The 21,663-nt window shown below is 37.4% G+C and overlaps 1 protein-coding gene across 4 annotated transcripts in view; it reads right to left on the bottom strand.

Annotated features, from left to right (window-relative positions):
* ap (apterous) overlaps positions 1–21,663 on the bottom strand; it is a 38,051-nt gene that overhangs the window by 12,887 nt on the left and 3,501 nt on the right. For 2 of the 4 annotated variants that reach the window (XM_070998752.1, XM_070998750.1), the window contains exons 2-4: positions 13,393–13,604; positions 13,120–13,336; positions 7,304–7,443 (exon numbers count right to left, since the gene is read on the bottom strand). In XM_070998752.1, the coding sequence (XP_070854853.1) occupies positions 7,304–7,443; positions 13,120–13,336; positions 13,393–13,604 (569 nt within the window). The remainder of the gene's footprint in view (positions 1–7,303; positions 7,444–13,119; positions 13,337–13,392; positions 13,605–21,663) is intronic. The other 2 variants (XM_070998751.1, XM_070998753.1) reach the window with 2 other exon arrangements.

The following is a 21,663-nucleotide window of genomic DNA, read 5'->3' as shown; positions in this document are numbered from 1 at the left end:
AACGATTCAATTTCACATTGGCTTTTTGTAACAAACTTTTAAAAACTCAATTTTTTGTATCAATTTTTATATGTGAGTCTAATTTAAAGCGATCACATTTAATTGACATTGTTTCAAACTTTTCAGCGGCGCACTATATAGTAATATAAAGTCCTCGACCATTATCAGCACTTAAAAGCTCATACATACATACATCATACAATTTCCACAACAACTTGCAATTATTTTACATTTCTAAATGTGTTTAAAGTTTTCTAATAGATAGCTATAGTTATACACGTTACTCGCAGAGAAAAAGAGTATACTAGACTCGTCAGAAAGTATGTAACAGGCAGAAGGTAGTGTTTCCGACCCCATAAAGTATGTATATACTTGAGCAGGATCACTAGCCGAGTCGATCTAGCCATGTCAGTCTGTCCGTATGAACGCTGAGATCTCGGAAACTATAAGAGCTACAATACGGGGATTAGGCATGCAAATTCCTGAGCTTCTTGCGCAGCGCAAGTTTGTTTCAGCAGCGTGTCACGCCCACTTAAACGCCCACAAGCCACACAAAACTGTGGCTCCTACAGTTTTGATGCTGGAGTAAAAATTTTAAATGAAATGAATTGTTTTCGTCAAAAAAAAATTTTGCTACTTTCACTTTAACGCCCAGAAAGTTCAAAAAATCGTAAATATGAACGCGGATATCTCGGAAACTGTCAAAGATGGATAATTGGGATTTCAGACTTCGATTTTCAAACCGCCCAAGCCTGTGGCGCCAAGAATTTTCATGCTAAAAAAACAGTTTTAACTGAAATGTATTAGTCTCGTCAATACCTATCGATTGACCCAAAAAAAAGTTTGCTACGCCCACCCTAACGCCCATAACGGCTAAATCTGTATACCATTTATTGAAATCATTGGTAGGTGGCGGATTTTAGACTACCCTTGCTGTTTGCATATCCTTTTGTGCCATTTAACGGGTATCTGATAGTCGAGGTACTCGACTATAGCGTTCTTCCTTGTTTAACTATAATTTGAGAGGGTGAGAAAAGGCAAGGTTATTATTCGGCCGATCAACGCATGTTGGTAAACTCCTAATTGGAATCATAAAAGCTGAAAGAAGTTATTAAGCAGAATCAAGGAAATAAACATAAAAACCGAACAATTTACTTCTAGAAAACAATCTTCGTGGTCGATCTGCGAGAATTGAACTCCCGACGGCTGCGTCCGCTGTCGAAAACTCTATCACTGCACCACAGACACATAGCGCTAGGCGACGCGCAAAAACGGTTCATATCTCAATTTGTTGTTGTCTACAAAATATTCTTACTAATGACAGCCCAGTTAAAATCTGGTCTTTTATTGTATACTTTTTAAAAATTTTTTTGACTAGTTTTTAAGGTGTTCTAAAGTTTTATTAGCTTTTGCACACAAAAATTGTTTAAAAATCCATTTCTTCAAACTAGCACAAAAAAAAAAAAAATAAATTATGACTCTTCGTGGACTCGAACTCACGCCATTTAAATGATTTTGAAAGTTCAACGCATTAGTCCGCTAGGTCACCGATTTTCAAATTTCAAGGTCGATTTTCTAGTTTCAAGGGCGATTTTGGATGACTTTTTGTTCTACGGAATATGGCGATTTGGCCCCAAATATGAGAAAATATTAATAGCATATGCTCGGAAAGATTCACCTTAAATAAAAGAAAAAATTTGGCATTTTAAAAAAATGTACCCTAAAAAATATTTCCTATGGCGGTTTTCTCTTATTTAGAGCGATTTTTTTTAGGGCTATTTCATTTTTTGGGCTATTTTTCTAGTATTTTGGATAATCATTTTATGAGTACACTCCGTAACGAAAGATCGAGATTGGAAGGGCCAACACATGTTCTACTGCACCAAATATGTAAGTTTCAATTCAATATTTCAATAAATCCCATGGAAGTCACGCTTGTTACTCATATATACATACTCTCAAACGATTCTAGTGACATTAATTACCGCTCCATATTTCAAAAGATTCTCGGTTGGATTGGGAGTGACAGAGATTTGGGGTCGCACTATCTATATATATAATACTTATAAGATATAGTATACAAATAAGTATAGACCCGATTCCTAGATTTCAGCAGCGCGACCGCGGGGCGCCACTGACAATCTCAAAAATAATCAGGGGTCGGATCTCGAGAATTATAATTATTCTGGTGTCTTTTGCTGACATCCCCAGTCGAATCAGGGCAGTAGGGACTAGCGCAGACGAACTTGTGCCTTAGGCGTAAGCTGGTTCTACACTCATAGAATTTTTACTGCAAAATCGCCCTAAAAACAAGTAAAATCGCTCTAAAACAAGGGTCATTGGCGACTGGGTAACAAAGTAAGGGCAACATTTTCAAAAAATAGGTTTGGTCTTATATTTAGGTCCATTTCTTCTAAGTCTAGGGTAAGTTTCTTAAAACTAGGACGATTTTTTTGTTTTCAAAGTTTTCAAATACCCTTTACATATGAAATAAGGAAAAACGGATGGATCAATCGATAGGTATTGACAAGACCAATAGATTTCAGTTAAAATTTCGTATCTAGCTTGAAAATTGTGGGCGCCACAGGCTTGGGCGGCTTGTGGGCGTTAGAGTGGGAGTGGCACATTTGCGTAACAAACTTGCGCTGCGTACAAGGCTACGGAATCTAAATCTGAAATCCAAATTCTCTATCTTTGATAGTTTCCGAGATATCCGCAATCATACTTACGATTTTTTGAGTTATGTGGCGGTTTGTGGGCGTTAAAGTGGGCGTGGCAAACTTTTTTTAGGTCAATCGATAGGTATTGATGAGAGCAATACATTTTAGTTAACATTTATATTCTAGCATCAAAACTGTACGAGCCACAGCTTTTGGCTGATTGTGGGCGTTTGAGTGAGCGTGGCACCGGGCTAAAACAAACTTGCTCTGCTCAAGAAGCTCAGGAATCTGCATGCCAAATCCCAATAGCCTAGCTCCTATAGTTCGCGAGATCTCAGCATTCTTACGGATAGACGAACATGGCTAGATCGACTCGGCTAGTGATCCTGATCAAACGGTTCCTTCGTGCTTGGACATGTTTGCTGCTTCTCGGCAAACATTTTGTTTATTACTTTTCCAGGAATTTTTTAATACCCTTGCAGAGGGTATTATGATTTTAGTTAGAAGTTTGCAACGCAGTGAAGGAGACGTTTCCGACCCCATAAAGTATGTATATTCTTGATAAGGATCACTAGATGAGTCGATCTAGCCATGTCAGTCTGTCCGTCCGCATCTACGCAAACTAGTCTCTCTGTTTTAAAGGTATCGGGCTGGAACTTTCCCAAAAGTCTTATTTCTTTTGCAGGTAGTATATAAGTCGGATCCAGCCGGATCGGACAACTATATCTTATAGCTCCCTTAGGAATAATCAGAAAAAAAAATTTCAAAAAATTATTTCTTTGGTGTTTTTTAACATAAAAACTCCTACGCTTGGAAATAAAATTTTTTAAATAGTTCTGAATTTCGAATTTAATTTTATCAAAATCGGACGCTTATATCATATAGCTGACATGCGAACGATCAAAAAATTGGTGGGAAAATAATATTAAACAAATTATAACTTCGGTGTTTTTATACCCGTTATTCGTAGAGTAAAAGGGTATACTAGACTCGTTGGAAAGTATGTAACAGGCAGAAGGAAATGTTCCGACCCCATAAAATACGTATATTCTTGATCAGGATCACTAGCCGAGTCGATCTAGCCATGTCCGTCTGTCCGTCTGACCGCCTGTCTGTCCGTCCGGATCAACGCTGAGATCTCGGAAACTATAAGAGCTAGGCTATTAAGATTCATGACCTTCTTACGCAGCGCAAGTTTGTTTCAGCAGCGTGCCACGCCCACTCTAACGCCCACAAACCGCCCACAAACTTCAAAAAGTCGTTAATATGAATGCGGATATCTCGGAGACTATCAAAGATATAGAATTAAGATTTCAGATTTAGATTCCGTAGCCTTGTGCGCAGTGCAAGTTTGTTACGCGAAGATGCCACGCCCACTTTAACGGCCACAAACCGCCCAAATCTGTGGTGCCCACAATTTTTAGGCTAGATAAAAAATTTTAACTGAAATGTATTAGTCTCGTCAATACCTATCGATTGACACAAAAAAAAAACCACAGTCTTAGGTGGTTTGTGGGCGTGGCCAACTTTTTTTTTGTGTCAATCGATAGGTATTGACGGGACTAATACATGATAGTTAAAATTTTTTACCTAGCATGAAAATTATTCACGCCACAGGCTTGGTCGGCTTGTGGGCGTTAGAGTGGGTGTGGCATATTCGTGTTACAAACTTGCGCTGCGTACAAAGCTACGGAAACTAAATCTGAAATCCCAATTCTCTATTTTTGATAGTTTCTGAGTTATCCGCGTTTATATTAACGATTTTTTTAAGTTTGTGGGCGGTTTGTGGGAGTTAAAGCCGGCGTGGCACCCTTGTGAAACAAACTTGCACTGCGTAAAAAGCACAGAAATCTATATACCAAATCACAACTTTCAAGTTCATCCGGACGGACGGACAGACGGACATGGGTAGATCGACTTGGCTAGTGATCCTGTTCAAGAATATACGAGTATATACTTTATGGGGTCAGAAACGCTTCCTCCTACCTGTTACATGCTTTCCGACGAATCTAGTATACCCTTTTACTCTACGAGTAACGGGTATAAAAAGTTGGCATCCTAGAAACATAAAGCCTAAAATATATTTTCAATGGCGATTTCCCCTATATTTAGGGCGAATTTTTCTAATATTAGGGCGATTTCTATATTAGTTCGATTTTTTTAGTATTTAGAAAAATAATTTTATGATTGTGGTTACACGTAAAATAATCGAAAAATCCATTGGTTCCTAAAACGCGAATGGCACAAAGTTCTAGAATTCACATCTTTGCCGGCGGTCAAATTAAAATGTTAGAGTGGGTGTGGCATATTCGTGTTACAAACTTGCGCTGCGTACAAGGCTACGGAAACTAAATCTGAAATCCCAATTCTGTATTTTTGATAGTTTCTGAGTTATCCGCGTTTATATTAACGATTTTTTGAAGTTTGTGAGCGGTTTGTGGGCGTTAAAGCCGGCGTGGCACCCTTGTGAAACAAACTTGCACTGCGTAAAAAGCACAGAAATCTACATAGCAAATCACAACTTTCAAGTTCATCCGGACAGACGGACAGATGGACATGGCTAGATCGACTTGGCTAGTGATCCTGTTCAAGAATATACGAGTATATACTTTATGGGGTCAGAAACGCTTCCTCCTACCTGTTACATGCTTTCCGACGAATCTAGTATACCCTTTTACTCTACGAGTAACGGGTATAAAAATTTGGCATCCTAGAAAAATAAAGCCTAAAATATGTTTTCAATGGCGATTTCCCCTATATTTAGGGCGAATTTTTCTAATTTTAGGGCGATTTCTATTTTAGGTCGATTTTTTTAGTATTTAAAAAAAATTTTTTTTTAATGTGGTTACACGTAAAATAATCGTAAAATCCATTGATTCCTAAAACGCGAATGGCACAAAGTTCTAGAATTCACATCTTTGCCGGCGGCCAAATTAAAATGTAAGTTTTTCAGAAAGATAAATCAAACAATAATACCTCTTAACGAGATAAAAATCTAGTGACGATCGCACCTTCAACAAACCAAAGTTCTGATACCTACTAGACTTACACATACATCATCTAAACTTTCTAGGACCTTAAAATAGAGTTTGAGTACTCACAAAAAAGTTGAATGGTCTGGCAATGTCAGATGTCCTGAACTGGTAAATGTGGCACACTATGTTGTCGTGACTTTTTAAAACCACGTGTCGTATGTTAAAAGTTGAGGAATCTCAAGCCTAAACCCTTCAGGATTAATCCAAAAACGGAAAAACCGTTTTTAAAAAATCCAAAAAAAAGTCGGAATAAAAGAAGCTTTGACTATAATTTTTTACGTTGGTATTTAGACAAATATTGTTAGAAAAGCTTGTTTATAGCTGTTTTTCCGCCAAGCTAGCGAGTTTTTACAAAAGTGGTAGAACTTTTATTAAGCTGTTGAAATTAATTTTCAGGACCCTAAAGTACCGTTTCAAGACATACTGACAAACAAAATAAAATATTCATTTTGAGAAGTCCCCCAAAATCTTTGTTTGCGAATTACTTTTGAACGGAGCATATGATTTTAACAAATATGGAGTTATTCGAATCGCATTTTTAGTGAGATTATAACTAGATTAATGAACTTGTGAATTTATCCCCAACATATCAAGTTTTCTAAATTTTTACATTTACACTTTCACTGTTCTTTCTCCCAAGCCAACTGAATTTTTAAAAGTCTTGATATGCAATTCTTTTAGTTTTTCGATTGATGTATCACTCGTAACGATCGAACGATCACAGTAGATTTTCATTTCTTCGTGTATATATAGTAGTCGCCTTCGCAAACTCTCGTGGTGCGCTTCGACATTATGTGGACTGTCCACAGTGATTATTAAATAACGAAAATTGTCAACATTCTCTATCACTCTCCCCGGCAGTTCTCATTTATAGCGTTAGTTACTTGTGTAACCACAGGCACATGCGCGCGCATACTTAATATTCAAACCACATTTTAAAAACCCTAACATCGTAGCACACATACTAGCCTAAGATTGCTGAAAATGTTCCATCAAAATATATACGCGTATACAAAAATATATCACGAATGCATATGTTTTAATTGTTAGAAAATATTTATATTTTTTAGAACAATTTTTTGGGCATTAAAGAATTGTTTTCTCTTTTGAAAAAAATTGGTCTCTAATTAAGTAAAATCAACCCTACAGTTTCGTAAAAATTACCCTATAAAATAGAAAATATCTTATCCTAAAACTTAAGGCGAGCCTCTATATACGGCAGGTCGCTCCGGGTCGAGGCGGGAGCAGGTTAGTAGGGCGCTCTTAAGAATGAAAAGCAAACAGCGGACCACACGCAGGGCCCCTCACCCAATGGAGGGATAGATTGACGAGCGGACGGTCGCTAGTATCTTCGTTACGGTCTGCTTCCAGTCGAGAATTCGCGATCGCGTTTGCCTCCCCCTCTGTCTTTGCACAGTGGCCCAAAAACAATGACGGGTTTCTGATCTAAAGTCATCCGCGTGCATAGAAACTTGCGTGTTTGGAAATAATTTTCTAGTCAATGTCTTAGCATGCAGTCGGTGGTTTATCTGATTAATAAAAGCCAAGACATCGCAGAAACTCCAAGCCGCAGTTTTAGCCGCTGGCCTCAATGGATAACTGGCTTACCTATAATAATCGCTTTTGCAATAAATGTTGCCATCTCGTGAGTAGCATGAGGACTCCCGTTCCAACGGCTGCCGGCAAACATAGCACTGTAAGCATCTGGCGTGCCATCGTTTTTCCACAGCGGAGAGGTAGAATCGATCCTAGGAATATGACAGACAATTTTTTGTAAATAACGTATGCATTTGATGAAAATGTAACAAGAAGAATCGATAAAGTCGAGTCCTTTGACTATCAGATCCCCGTAACCGTGTTTCGAATTTCAATTAAAAGAAAGTCATTTTTTCTTAGCGCACACACCACACATGGCAGCGCCACGGCACCACGCGGACGGTAGCAGTACTACTAACCATGCCAAAGCCTGTTGAACTTAGTAAGTTACAGCTATTAAAACAGCAATCCAGTTCGTACGAACAAAAAATCAATTTCAATTTAAACTTTTACAAAATCTTCAAAAATGTGACGGACGGACGGACATGGCTAGATCGACTCGGCTAGTGATCCTGTTAAAGAATATATATACTTGCCAGTTAATAAATATGAAAAATATAATAAAACAAAGGAAGAACGCTATAGTCGAGTACCTCGAGTACAAAGGGAAAGCAAAGCGAGATTGAAATGCGCAACCTACCCGTGATCTCAATAACTAGCATCAAAACTGTAGGAGCCACAGTTTTGGGCGGCTTGTAGGCGTTAGAGTGGGCGTGGCACATTGCTGAAACAAACTTGAGCTGCGCAGGAATCTCAGGAATCTGCCTGCCTAATCCCAGTATTGTAGCTCTTACAGTTTTCGAGATCTCAGCGTTCAAACGGACAGACGGACATGGCTAGATCGACTCGGCTAGTGATCCTGGTCAAGCCTGTTACATATTTTCCGACGAATCTAGTATACCCGGGTATAGTAATAAGCCGATTAAATTAATTTGGCATGTATATGGGTATTGATAGTAAAAATAAAGTCACAGTTAAATATTTACAAAATATTTAAAATGAGGGCTCTAGGCGGGTTTTAGCGCTATATACATTTGTGGGCGTTAGATTGGGCGTTGCAATATGGCTGTTATATATTGATGTTCGACCTAACCAAATAATAATTGTATTGCTCATCAATTATTTAAGATGATATTTTAAGAAAACTGAACTGAGCCGTATTATTACAAAATGGAAAATGTGAGGCCATACATGCCCCAAAAATTGGGTATTTATAAAAAAAAGTTGTATGTTTACTCATGATAATAATAATTTGTTTATTTTAATTTATCTCCATATTAATATTGAATATTCCTAAAAAATTCCGCGCGAGAATCCGATGCGTTACTTATGACTTAAACTTACACGCTTGCGCGTAACATGGTGCGATGGCTCAAAGGGTAAGGCGTCTGCCTCGGAAGTGAGTGGACCCCGGTTCAGAACCCGCTAGTGCCGGTAAGTCGAACGTTTTTAGGATACATTATATATTATTCGAAAAGAAAAATAGAATAGAATATATTGAGCAAGGCTCGAAATTCGAAACCCGAGAACAAAAAAGTGCCGGGACGCTCCACTTATCCCCCTGAGCCAAGCCCATATGCTTTTATATCTTGGAAAAATGCTTTTGTAAGTTCCAAGAAACTATTTTTGTACTACATATACTATTTTTATACCCCCTTCCTTCCCCCTGAATACCTGTGGTTAATCAAAACAAACCTGTTGCTTCTGCGCCGCCTATCGCATAAAAGAGTCCGTCAAATTTGGATGTGCAACTTACTGAGAACGGAAAAACCTTATGGACCATCCGTTCAACAGATGGTAGATGGATCTTTGTGGGAAGACGCTATTAGGCACCCAATTACCTAAAACCTAGGCCAAAATTGCTTACATTTTAGGTCATTAGTGACCTAATATTTTAGGTGATGGAGTCTTAAATTGAAGGCCATACATGGACTAAGCTCCAGGTTTGGGCCAATTTTACCTAAATTCTATGCAAGTTTTGGGCAGTTTAGGTCATTTGTTTTTATGGGTATACTAACAAAATTGCAATACGATACTCCACTGCAAAGTTATGCATTTTCAAATTAAGACAAAAAAGTATGTTTGTGTTACAGTCCTGGGATAATTGTTGTCGTATTAAACATATTGATCTAAAAAACATTTGTTCTACAACATTTGCAAAACCCGCTAGCCTAGCGGGAAAAAAGCTAGAAATGGCTAAACTTACTATATAAGGGGCTGTCCATGTATTGCGTGCTCATTTGTTGTCAGGCAAAAGGTTATTGTTATAAGACAAGTAAATATATTTTTTTAAATTATTAAATGGGGGAGGGGCGTTCAAAGATCGTCAAAAAATGTTATTCTCAGCCCGTTAAGCGTTTTGGCACGCTTTTTCCCACGTAACACTACTTTCAAAGAACAAAGTATTTGTCCAAATGATTACGAAATATATGGACAGCCCCTAAATGGTAATATAGTAAGTGTGGTTGAAAATGACACTTTACCTAGGAAAAAATCATTGGGATCAATTTGATCCTAAATAAGTATCAAAAGTATACTACATTGTATGAAAAATCCTATTAGACCCTAAATAGTGTCATTTTGACAACAATCTTAGATACTTCGATACCAATATAAGCTTTTTTTGATTATTAGAGTTTCGAACTGCGCTCAAGTATCAGTTGTGCGATTGAGCAGTTGGTAAAGTGTCTGTCTCTGATGCAAAAGGTCCCCGGTTCAAGTACGCGCCGATGAGAAGTACGCTGTAAGATTTTTATACCCGTTACTCGTAGAGTAAAAGGGTATACTAGATTCGTCGGAAAGTATGTAACAGGCAGAAGGAAGCGTTTCCGACCCTATAAAGTATATATATTCTTGATCAGGATCACTAGCCGAGTCGATCTAGCCATGTCCGTCTGTCTGTCCGTCCGGATGAACGCTGAGATCTCGGTAACTATGAGAGCTAGGCTATTGAGATTTGGCGTGCAGATTCCTGAGCTTCTTACACAGCGCAAGTTTGTTTCACTCTAACGCCCACAAACCGCGCAAAACGGTGGCTCCTACAGTTTTGATGCTAGAATAATTTTAACTGAAATGTAATGTTCATCAATACCTATCGATTGACCCAAAAAAAAGTTTTTCACGCCCACCCTAACGCCCATAATCCGCCCACAAACTTAAAAAAATCGTAAATATGAACGTGGATATCTCGGAAACTATCAAAGATAGAGAATTGGGATTTCAGATTTAGATTCCGTAGCCTTATACGCAGCGCAAGATTTTTACGCGAATATGCCACGCCCACTCTAACGCCCACAAACCGCGAAAACCTGTGACGCCCACAATTTTTATGCTAGATAAAAAATTTTAACTGAAATGTATTGGTCTCGACAATACCTATCGATTGCCACGCCCACTCTAACGCGCATAGATATAGATATTTTTTTTTGTGTAAATTACATATCAAAGGTTTTCCATATACAATGCTAATGTTCGATAAATGGATTAAAGCTTTACTGTTCAAAGTATATACTGTTATAAGTATATTTAGATTGGAGATTGTTTAAAACACCATGAACACCATGTTCATTTTATTTAATTGGAGATTGTTTATTTTCATTTTATTTAATTGTTAAAAAAAAGAACGGTTGCATAAAAAAAAAAAATTGTTCCCAGTCGGAGTTGAAAAACTCCGACCTGCAATTCCCGCGGTTGAGCGACTAGACTCCTGGCCTACAGGCCATTGACACCTAGCGTTGGTCAAATGCGACATTGAGCCCTTGTTGCAGCAGACCACACGAAATGATACACCAACACAACCAAGGAGCTTAACACGGACAACGCACACTAGCAAGATCGAAAATCCACGTCGAAATCGACACCAAAAATTTTGACGTACATTCCGATGTATGGCCGTAACTCATCTTGTAGCTTATACTATCTTTGGTGTTACACTCATAAAATTATTTTTCTAAATACTAGAAAAATTAACCTAAAAAAGAAATCACCCTAAGATTTAAAAAAATCGGCCTAAATGTTTGGAAATAAAGCATATTTTTAAGTGTTATTTTTTTTATTATTCAAGTCGAATTTTTCCGAGCATATGCTATTAATGTTTTTTCGTGTTTAGGGCAAAATCGCCATATTTCGTAGAACAAAAAGTCATCTAAAATCGCCGTTGAAACTACAAAATCGACTTTGTAATTTGATAATCGGTGGCCTATCGGTCTAGTGCGTTGAACTTTAAAACTAATCAAAATGGCGTGGCCTCGAACCCACAAAGAGTCAACATTTATTTGTATTTTTTGAGCAAGTTTTAAGAATTTAATTCTTAAACAATAAAATGTAAATAAACAAAAAATATAAACAAAAGAATGTATAGTATATTAAAAAAACAGTGTTTTCATGTGTTTAGTTTAATTGGGTAAAAAAACATAGTTTCTTGTCATTAGTGAGAATCTTTCTTAGAATAAAATCGACAATTATTACATGGAGATATGAACCCTTTTTGCGTGTCACCCAGCGCGATGTGTCTGTGGTGCAGCGGTAGTGTTATCGACTGCGGACCCAGCGGTCGTGAGTTTCTCGAAAAGTAAGTTGTTTGGATATCTATGTTTAGAGTTCCGTGATTCTGTTTTTAATGACTACTTTCAGTTCTTATGATTCTAATTAGCAGTTTACCAACACGCGATGAGCGGCCTTGCCTTCTAACCCTCTCAAATTATAGAAAAAAAGGACACCATGTCAAAAATTCCTAGAAAAAGTACCGCAGATAATGTTTGCCGAGCACCAGCAAAAACATGTCCAAACACGATTTTTTTATACAAATTTGTTTTAAATTTTAGGGCACTTGCTCTTTTTTTTAGAGCGCTTTAGCTTTAAATCAAAAAAAGCACAATACATTCAAGAAAAATTGCCTTCAATTTAAAGAAATTTACCATTAAAATAAGAAGGTCACCATAATTTAAAGAAATAAATAAAGAAAAATAGCCCTCAATGCAAGACTAATACAAGCCTATTTTTAGAAAATTTTGCCCTTATTTTGTTACCCAGTCGCCATTGACCCCCGTTCTAGGGCGATTTTCTTTGTGTTTAGGGCGATTTTACAGTAAAATTTCTATGAGTGTACCCATGTGTCTATCGCACAACGGATTCCGCGGGGGCTTAGTTCAAATGCCATGATAACCGATACTTGAGTGCAGTTTGAAACTTGAACAATCAAAAAAAGCTTTTATCGGTATCAAAGTATACACGGTTGTTATCAAAATGACACTATTTAGGGTCAAATAGGATTTTTCATAAAATTTAGTATGTAGTAGTTACTTGTTGGGATCAATTTGATCCTAGGTGTAGTGTCATTTTTACCCACACTCACAAAATTGACACTCAAAGATTTTTTTTAGGTGTAGTATTTAGAAAAACAATTTTATGAGTGTAGGGGCGCTATAAGCTAGTTGACGCTGTAGGCCAAGTGGCGGTATAGAAGAAGAAGATAGGTTGCACTATAGTCTAGGTGTGTTAGTAAAAACAGCAGAGTTGCTTTAAGCATTTCTCCAACCCTCTCGCACTCCCTTAAGCTGAGTAACAGTTATCTAATAGTCGAGCCCATCGACTGTAACGTTTTCTCTTGTTTAAACTAAATTCCTTAAATAGGTCTTAAAACAGAAACATTTAAATACTTTAAAAATATAGCATTTTAAATTAAAAATTCAATTTGTTAGTATTATCTTAATGCGTGCTGCCGTTTTGTATGTAAATGGTGTTTTTGCTTGGCTAAATGTTTGTCGTAAGAACAAGTCACATAATAATTAAAAAAATATATTTGTGAAATCGAAATAGAGCAGTTCTACCTGTATTTGTCGCCCACAGCCAGAGCAGTCATCAAAATAGCGCGCAGTTTTGCTATCGTTGGTAGACTCGGGACTGCTGGGCGGTCCGAAGGGTTCAGTTTTGAATGTTATACCCGAAGCCGTTTCGTCGCACACCTCCGTGCAATCTGTACGACTGCGGCTGATAGAGAATTTGGCCGCGGAGTCCTCAAAGGTAGCGTGTTCCGCTATTTCATAGCTGCAGAATTATGTATTATTACAAGGGTTAGAGATTGGTGAAAAAAGTATCTTTACCTTTTAAATGACTCCGAGCCGTAAACATTGCCAAATGGCTTTGTACTATGATCACAAACATCTGGACACGAGGATAGGGTGCATGCGCGGAACAATGGGTGATTGTTATCTGCACCTGCAGCACTGCCACAATGACTGCTCCCTTGATGTGCTACAGGTGGTGTTGGACTTTTATCCCTTGCGCCGGGCCCAAGAAATCTTGCGCTCTGCTGCTACATTTATCGGAAAAAAAGTTATATATGTAGATATACATTAAAAAATATGGGGGGTAATCCTACAGCCTAACAAAAGGCTTGGCTGTTTTCCAAAAATAAATGGGGGAGTCTAATGTTTACTTCAATAAAAAGAAAAGGGATTTTTCCTGTTTCCGAGAAAGCGCTGCGCGACATTTGAGAAACATCAACATATGAAAGACACCCAGCGTGTACCTAGTAGTCTTTTCGACGGATCCAGCTTATCTCGCACCATTCATTTCCAAGCCATCTAAGCCTGGACCTGTCGCCACGAGCCATCGACGCTCCAGCGTACATATTTTTGATTAGTTGGATATAAATTGAAAATGTTAGGCTATACATTTCCACCTACCCCTTTTTGGAATGCAAGGATTTCATTGTCAGTATAACTTTTGACTTATCACCACGCTTGGACCACGTACCTACTTTTAGTTGAACATTTATCGAGATTTGTATACTTATGAAAACCGGAATCGTTATGCTCATTTTGGATTCCCATTAGTCCCAAAGCTTCACCATGCTGATTAGTGTCGTTAGACCAATTTCGATAATAGCTATGAAAGCCACCTTTAACAAGGTGGTAGCACCATCTAAAAATATAAATAAAAAAAAAGGAAGAACTCTATAGTCGATTGCCTCGACTACCAGATAATCGTTACTCAGCTAAAGGAAGTAAAAGGGAGATGGAGATGTACAAGCAGCAAAGCGAGATTGTATTGCGCCACCTATCCGCGATCTCGATATATGGTTATGTGGGATTTAAGAGTTTTGGGCGCTAACGTGGGCGTGGTCAATCGACAGGTATTGACGATTCAAATACATTTCTGTTAAAATTTGTTTAGCAATAAAACTGCCCTGTCTTGCGCAGCTTGTGAGGGTTAGAGAGGGCGTGACATGCTCATGTACAAAGCTAAGGAACTTAAATCTAAAAACCCAATCCTCTATCTTTGCTATAATTGCCAAAAAAATAATGAACCAAATTTTAGGTCATGCATGCCCTAAAAATATAAAATGGACTAAAAGTTGTTTTTTAGGCCATGGACTTCCTAAAAATTTCATTTTTTTACTTTTTGCCTAACTTTTAAGGTTATCATGGGCTTAAAAATTATTGCATTTTACCTAAAAATATTTGAGAACTAAAAACCTTTTAAACTTAATATGTCTGTTATATATTGATATTGGACCTAACCAAATTCGTATATTACAAAATTAAACATTTTAGGCCAAAAAATGCCCTAAAAATTTGACATTTTTTAAAAAGCTTTAGTGCTTACTCGTGATAATAATAAAAAATTTTTATTTTAGCTTATCTCCCAAATAATATTGTATGTTCCTAAAACAAAAAAATCTATTTTGTCTGCGGTAGGAATCGATCCCGGGTCTTCCGCGAGAGAGTCCAATGCGTTACTTACCATGGTGCAATGGCTAAATGGATAAGGCGTCTGCCTCTGATGTGAAAGGACCCCGGTTCGGATACCCGCTAGGCCCAAAGCAAGTCAAAAGTTTTTAGGATACATTAAATATTGCCTTATCGATTTTAACTGTAAATTTTGTATTGAAAAATATATCATATTAAACTATTAGAAAAGAAAAATAAAATATAATGTTTTGAGCAGGACTTGAACTTTGAACCCCGAGAACGAAAATGTGCCGGGACGCTCCACTTATCTCCCTGAGCCGAGTCACTACGCCTCTGTATCTTGGCAAAATGCCTTTGTAAGTTCCAAGAAATTATTTTTGTACAACATATACTATTTTTATACCTCCTTCCTTCTTCGTGAAGACCTTCAAACCAAACCTGTTGCTTCTACGCCTCCCATTTTCAAATGTGAAACTCCGATTCCAACAGAGCACATCCACCATCTACCGTCCGATAACTGCTGATCTGGCTAATCGAACCAAGCCTGTTGCTTCTGAGCCTTCCATTTTCGATTGTTCCCTGTCACTGTTTACGTGTTCGTAGTGAATGATTCAATTTCCACTCACAAGAAGAAGACCTCAGAGTTGCGCCGAACAAACATCACCTTACTATCGCATAAAAGAGTCCGTCAAATTTCGATGGGCAACTAACTGGGAAATTTTCGGAACGGCAAAACCTTATAGACCATCCGTAGATGGATCTCTGTGGGAAGACGCTATTAGGCACCCAATTACCTAAAACCTAGGCCAAAATTGCTTACATCATTATTACATCATTAGTGACCTAAAATTTTAGGTGATGGAGTCTTAAATTGAAGGCCATACATGGACTAAGCTCCAGGTTTGGGCCAATTTTACCTAAATTCTATGCAAGTTTTGGGCAGTTTAGGTCATTTGTTTTTATGGGTATACTAACAAAATTGCAATACGATACTCCATTGCAAAGTTATGCAATTTAAATAAATTCTAGACCATTTTCAAATTAAGACAAAAAACTATGTTTGTGTTACAGTCCTGGGAAAATTGTTGTCGTATTAAACCTATTGATCTAAAAAACATTTGTTCTACAACATTTGCCAAACCCGCTAGCCTAGCGGTAAAGAAGCTAGAAATGGCTAAACTTACTACATAAGGGGCTGTCCATGTATTGCGTGCTCATTTGTTGTCAGGCAAAAGGTTATTGTTATAAGACAAATAAATAAATTTTTTTAAATTATTAAATGGGGGAGGGACGTTCAAAGATCGTCAAAAAATGTTAAGCGTTTTGGCACGCATTTTCCCACTTAATACTACTTTCAAAGAACAAAGTATTTGTCTTAAAACATGAACCTTTTGACCGACACCAAATGATTACGAAATATATGGACAGCCCCTAAATGGTAATATAGTAAGTGTGGTTGAAAATGACACTACACCTAGGATAAAATAATTGGGATCCTAAATAAGTTTCAAAAGTATACTACATTGTATGAAAAATCCTATTTGACCCTAAATAATATATATATATTATATATATTATATAATAATAAAATAATATCTTACATTTCCTTAATAACAAAGTTGCATTTAAAATGTTTTCAGATTTCAAATAATCGAGTACCTCGACTATCAGATACCTGTTACTCAGCTTAAGGGACCAAAGGGAAATGGAGATATGCAAGCACCAAAGCGAGATTGAAATGCGCCACCTACCCGTGATCTGAATATATGGTTATGTGGGCGGTAGACAGGTTAAAGAGTTATGGGCGTTAGAGGGGGCGTGGCTAATTTTTTGATCAATCGATAGATATTGACGAGACCAATACATTTCAGTTAAAATTTTTTATCTAGCATGCAAATTGTAGGCGCACAGACTTGGGCGGTTTGTGGGCGTTAGAGTAGGCTTGCCAAACTTTTTTTTTGGATCAATCGATAGATATTGACGAGACCATTTCAGTTTAGGCTGCTTGTGGGCGTTAGAGTGGGCGTGGCAAACAGACGTACATGGCTAGATCGACTTGGCTTGTTATCCTGATCAAGAATACGTACATTTAATGGTGTCGGAAACGCTTCCTTCTGCCTGTCGCATACTTTCCGACGGATGTAGTTTACTCTACGAGTAACGTGTAGAAATATTGAAGGAAAACGCCAAAAACACATGCAGGAGGTCAGTGCAGATAAAAAAGGAAATAATTGGCATGTTAGAAAAATTAACCCTAAAACATATTTTCTATGGCGATTTTTCCTATATTTAGGGTGTTTTTTCTTAATGTTAGGGCAATTTCATGTGTAGGCGGATTTTTCTAGTATTTAGAAAAATAGTTTTATGAGTGTAGAGGATCCCAGTAAGACATCTACCGGGCGTGTCCTCACAAAGTAAGTTCTGGACAAAAGAATTTGGTTACTTTGTAATATTAGAGTATCTCTTTAGCACAACCCCCAGAACTATCTCCAACGAGCTCTCCATTGGGGAAACTCAGGACTCCACCTCCACCAGCATCTTGGCAGCTAAAGCGCATATGGCGGACGCGCTGGCTTCTATAGGGAGGAGAAAAAAAGGGTGCCTGTTAAGGGGCATCTGGAAGAACCATTACCAGCCATTGTCAGAAAGCTGGTCGACTTCCTGCAGCATCAGGCGGAACAACCACGTTCCCAGTCCGGCTCCAACTTCCTGAAGGTCCAATATGCCTATTGGGATTCTGAGCTGGACTGCAAATGGCGCGGAAAAGATGGCGAAGTGCAAAAGTTAATCATTTCGAAAATAGGATCTGTTGTATTCTCATTTAAAATACGCGTCGAATGACAACTCAACTGTCAATATCGGATGCTCCGTTCAAAAGAAATACGCAAAACAAGATTTTTGGGGACTTCCCAAAATGAAAATTGTATTTTGTTTATCAGTTTGTCCCAAAACGATATTTTAGGGTCCTGAAAACCAGGGACGGTAAATATTGGTTATTGATCTCTTTTTTGAATAAAAAATCACTCGCTTAGGATCGACACACACGGAAAAGGAAAATACCATAGTGATTCTCTTTGGATTGCCTATCCGTTTTCACAAGATTTTAAAATTTTTAATTTTTTATAATATTTTTCAAAAATAATGATTATTTTTGAGTTTTATAATAAAAATCAAATATAATTTTGTTTTTTTGATCAAAATAGAACTTATTTTGAAACCACGGTTTTCCTGTGCCGATTTTTTGAATAAACTTACAAAAAGAACACAAAGGAGTGTCCTGAAAACCAAAATTGTTATACTGGCCTTCTGCCTCCTTGCAGATGATATTTTTGCTTTGGGCATTCTTCAAAACAAATGGGACCAACTTAATATGTAGAGGATTAGCTTCTACAGATTGTGTGGACCACACTCAACTTAATAAAAGACATTGAAAACAAGAAAGGAAGTTAACTTCGGCAAGCCGAAGCTTGTATACCCTTGCAGTTATATTTATTAAATAGTATATATGTCAGAAAACACCGAAGCTATAATTTGATTCATTTTATTTTCCCACCAATTTTCCTATCGCTCCTATGGCAGCTATATGATATAGTCGTCCGATTTTGATAAAATTTTTATTCAAAATTCAAAACTAATTAAAAAATGTTATTTCCAAGGAGGTTATATGCTAAAAAACACCAAAGATATAATTTTTTTAAATTTTTTTGTCCGATTATTCCTATGGGAGCTATAAGATATAGTTGTCCGATCCGGCTGGTTCCGACTTATATACTACCTGCAAAAGATATAAGACTTTTGGGAAAGTTTCAGCCCGATAGCTTTAAAACTGAGAGACTAGTTTGCGTAGAAACGGACGGACAGACGGACAGACGGACATGGCTAGATCGACTCGTCTAGGCATGCTGATCAAGAATATATATACTTTATGGGGTCGGAAACGTTTCCTTCAAGGGTATAAAAATGTATATTACATTAAAAAAATCGTTTTTAATGATGAAGTCTAATTGGGTAAAATAAATCATAATTTGTTGTCATTAGTGAGACAATTTCTTAGAATTAAATTGAGAATTTGTTCTTAGAACAAATTGAGACATGGAACCTTTTTGCGCGTCGCCTAACGTGATGCGTCTTTGGTGCAGCGGTAGTGCTCTCGACTGCGAACCCAGCGGTCGTGAGTTCGATTCTCGCTGCGACCACGAAGATTTTTCTCAATAAGTAAGTTCTTTTATATTTATCTTATTTCCCTGATTCTGTTTAATGACTACTTTCAGTTCGTATGACTCTAATCAGCAGTTTACCAACGTGCGTGAAGCGCCCAAATAATAACCTTTGCCCTTCTCACCCTTTCAAATTATAGTAAAAAAAGGACACTAAGTCAAAATTCCTGGAAAAAGTACCGCAGATAATGTTTGCTGAGAACCAAACACGTTTCTTTTGTAAAAATTAGTTTTAATATTTAGGGCACTTGCTCTTGTTTTTAGGGACCAATTTTGTTTAGACCAACACATGCCTATTTTTAGAAAATGTTGCCCTTATTTTGTTACCCAGTCGCCATTGACCCCCGTTTTAGGCCGATTTTCCTTGTTTTTAGGGCGATTTTACAGTAAAATTTCTATGAGTGCACCTACCCGCGATCTCAATGTATGGTTATGTGGGCGGTAGACAGATATAGGCGTTATGGTCGTTAGAGTGGGCGTGGCAAACTTTTTTGGAGCCAATCAATACGAGACTAATAAATTTCAGTTAACATTTTTTTTTAGCATGAAAATTGTGGGCGCCACAGGCTTGGGCGGTTTGTGGGCGTTAGAGTAGGCGTGGCAATCGATAGGTATTGACAAGACTGATACATTTCAGTTAAAATGTTTTATCTAGCATAAAAATTGTGGGTACCGCAGATTTGGGCGGATTGTGGGCATTAAAGTGGGCGTGGCATATTCGCGTAACAAACTTGCGCTGCGTACAAGGCTGCGGAATCTAAATCCTAAATCCCAATTCTCTATCTTTTATTGTTTCCAAGGTATTCGCGTTCATACTTACGATATTTTGACGTTAAAGTGCGCGTGGCACATTGCTGAAACAAGCTTTCGCTGCGTAAGAAGCTCAAGAATCTGCTTGCCAAGTCTCGATTGCCTAGCTCTTATAGTTTCCGAGATCTCAGCGTTCATCCGGACAGACGGACATGGCTAGATCGATTCGGCTAGTGATCCTGATCAATAATATATATACTTTATGGGGTCGGAAACGCTTCTTTCTGCCTGTTACATACTTTCCGACAAATCTAGTATACCCTTTTACTAACGGGTATAATAATTAAAATATCGTTTGGATAAGCACGTACAAAATTCAGTGCTATCAATCTCAAGGGTTATACAGTTTAAGTTTAAGCTGAAATCATTTTTGAAAAAAAAAAAAAAATAAAAATAAAGACAGTTTGTCCATAATATTTAAACATAATCATGCACCCATAAAGTTATTTTTCTAAACCCTAGAAAAATCGCCCTAAAATTAGGAAAAATCGACCTAAATATAGGGAAAATCGCTAAAAAAAAAATTTTTTTTGGGGTTTATTTTTCTAAAATGGCAGATTTGTTCTATTACACAAGTTTAAAAAAAAAAATTGATGAAATACGCCTTTCAGGAAACCTTTGTTTTCCGGTAAGATATATCTCCCTGATTAAGAAAAGGACACTTAAAATTTTTTCTATGGTACCAATTTTTTCAAAAGGTTAAAAAACGCTTTTCTCCCTTTTTTATTTTCTAACTCGAGTTTTGATAAACCGAATTCGGTCATCAAAGAATCATTTTACAGGTAATAGAATGCCCTTGTGCACTGGTTTAAAACCAGTGGTCGGCACACACATACCATCACAAGGGCATTCTATATAATCAAAAATTTGTTCTTAGAACAAATTGAGATTTGAACCCTTTTTACGCGTCGCCTAACGCAATGTGTTTGTGGTGCAGCGGTAATGTTCTCGACTGCGGACCCAGTGATCGTAAGTTCGATTCTCGCAGCGACCACGAAGATTTTTCTCAAAAAGTAAATTGTTTTAATGACTAGTTTAAGTTCTTATGATTCTAGTTAGTAGTTTACCAACACGATGAGCGGCCGACTAATAGCTTGGCCTTTTCACCCTCTCAAATTATAGTAAGAAATGACACTATGTCAAAAATTCCAAAAAAAAGTACCGCAGATAATGTTTGCCAAGCACCAGTAAAAACATGTCCAAGCACGATTTTTTTATACATCTAGGAAAATCGCCGTAAATGTAAGACCAATACTTGACTATTTTAGAAAATATTGCTCTTATTTTGTTACCTAGTCGCCATTGACCCCCGTTTTAGGGCATTGGCTGCGTTCAGCAGAATAACATGATAACTGTGATCAAGTTTGTTCTGCTGAACGCTCATGATACATAACGAAGTTAAAAAAGTAAAACCTTTGACCTGCAAAACTCCACTATGCAATTCAAATGTCTTTTTTAATTAGTTTTAGTGTAAGGTTAGTTGAAAATTTACTTAAAATTGCGTTTATAAAAACGATATCGGTTGCCACCGCAACTGTAGCATTGCACACACCAATCATGGACACGTAAAAATCAAAAAGTCCTGAACAGTTGTAAAGAATTTAACTTACTTCATGGTTTTTTAATAATAATTGTGTTAATTCTTATCGAT

Source organism: Drosophila suzukii (genome assembly GCF_043229965.1).
Source record: "Drosophila suzukii chromosome 2 unlocalized genomic scaffold, CBGP_Dsuzu_IsoJpt1.0 scf_2c, whole genome shotgun sequence".
In the NCBI taxonomy this organism is placed as follows: Eukaryota; Metazoa; Arthropoda; class Insecta; order Diptera; family Drosophilidae; genus Drosophila; species Drosophila suzukii.
The sequence above is the reverse complement of the archived record's forward strand: the minus strand, read 5'-3'. Positions and strand labels throughout refer to the sequence as shown.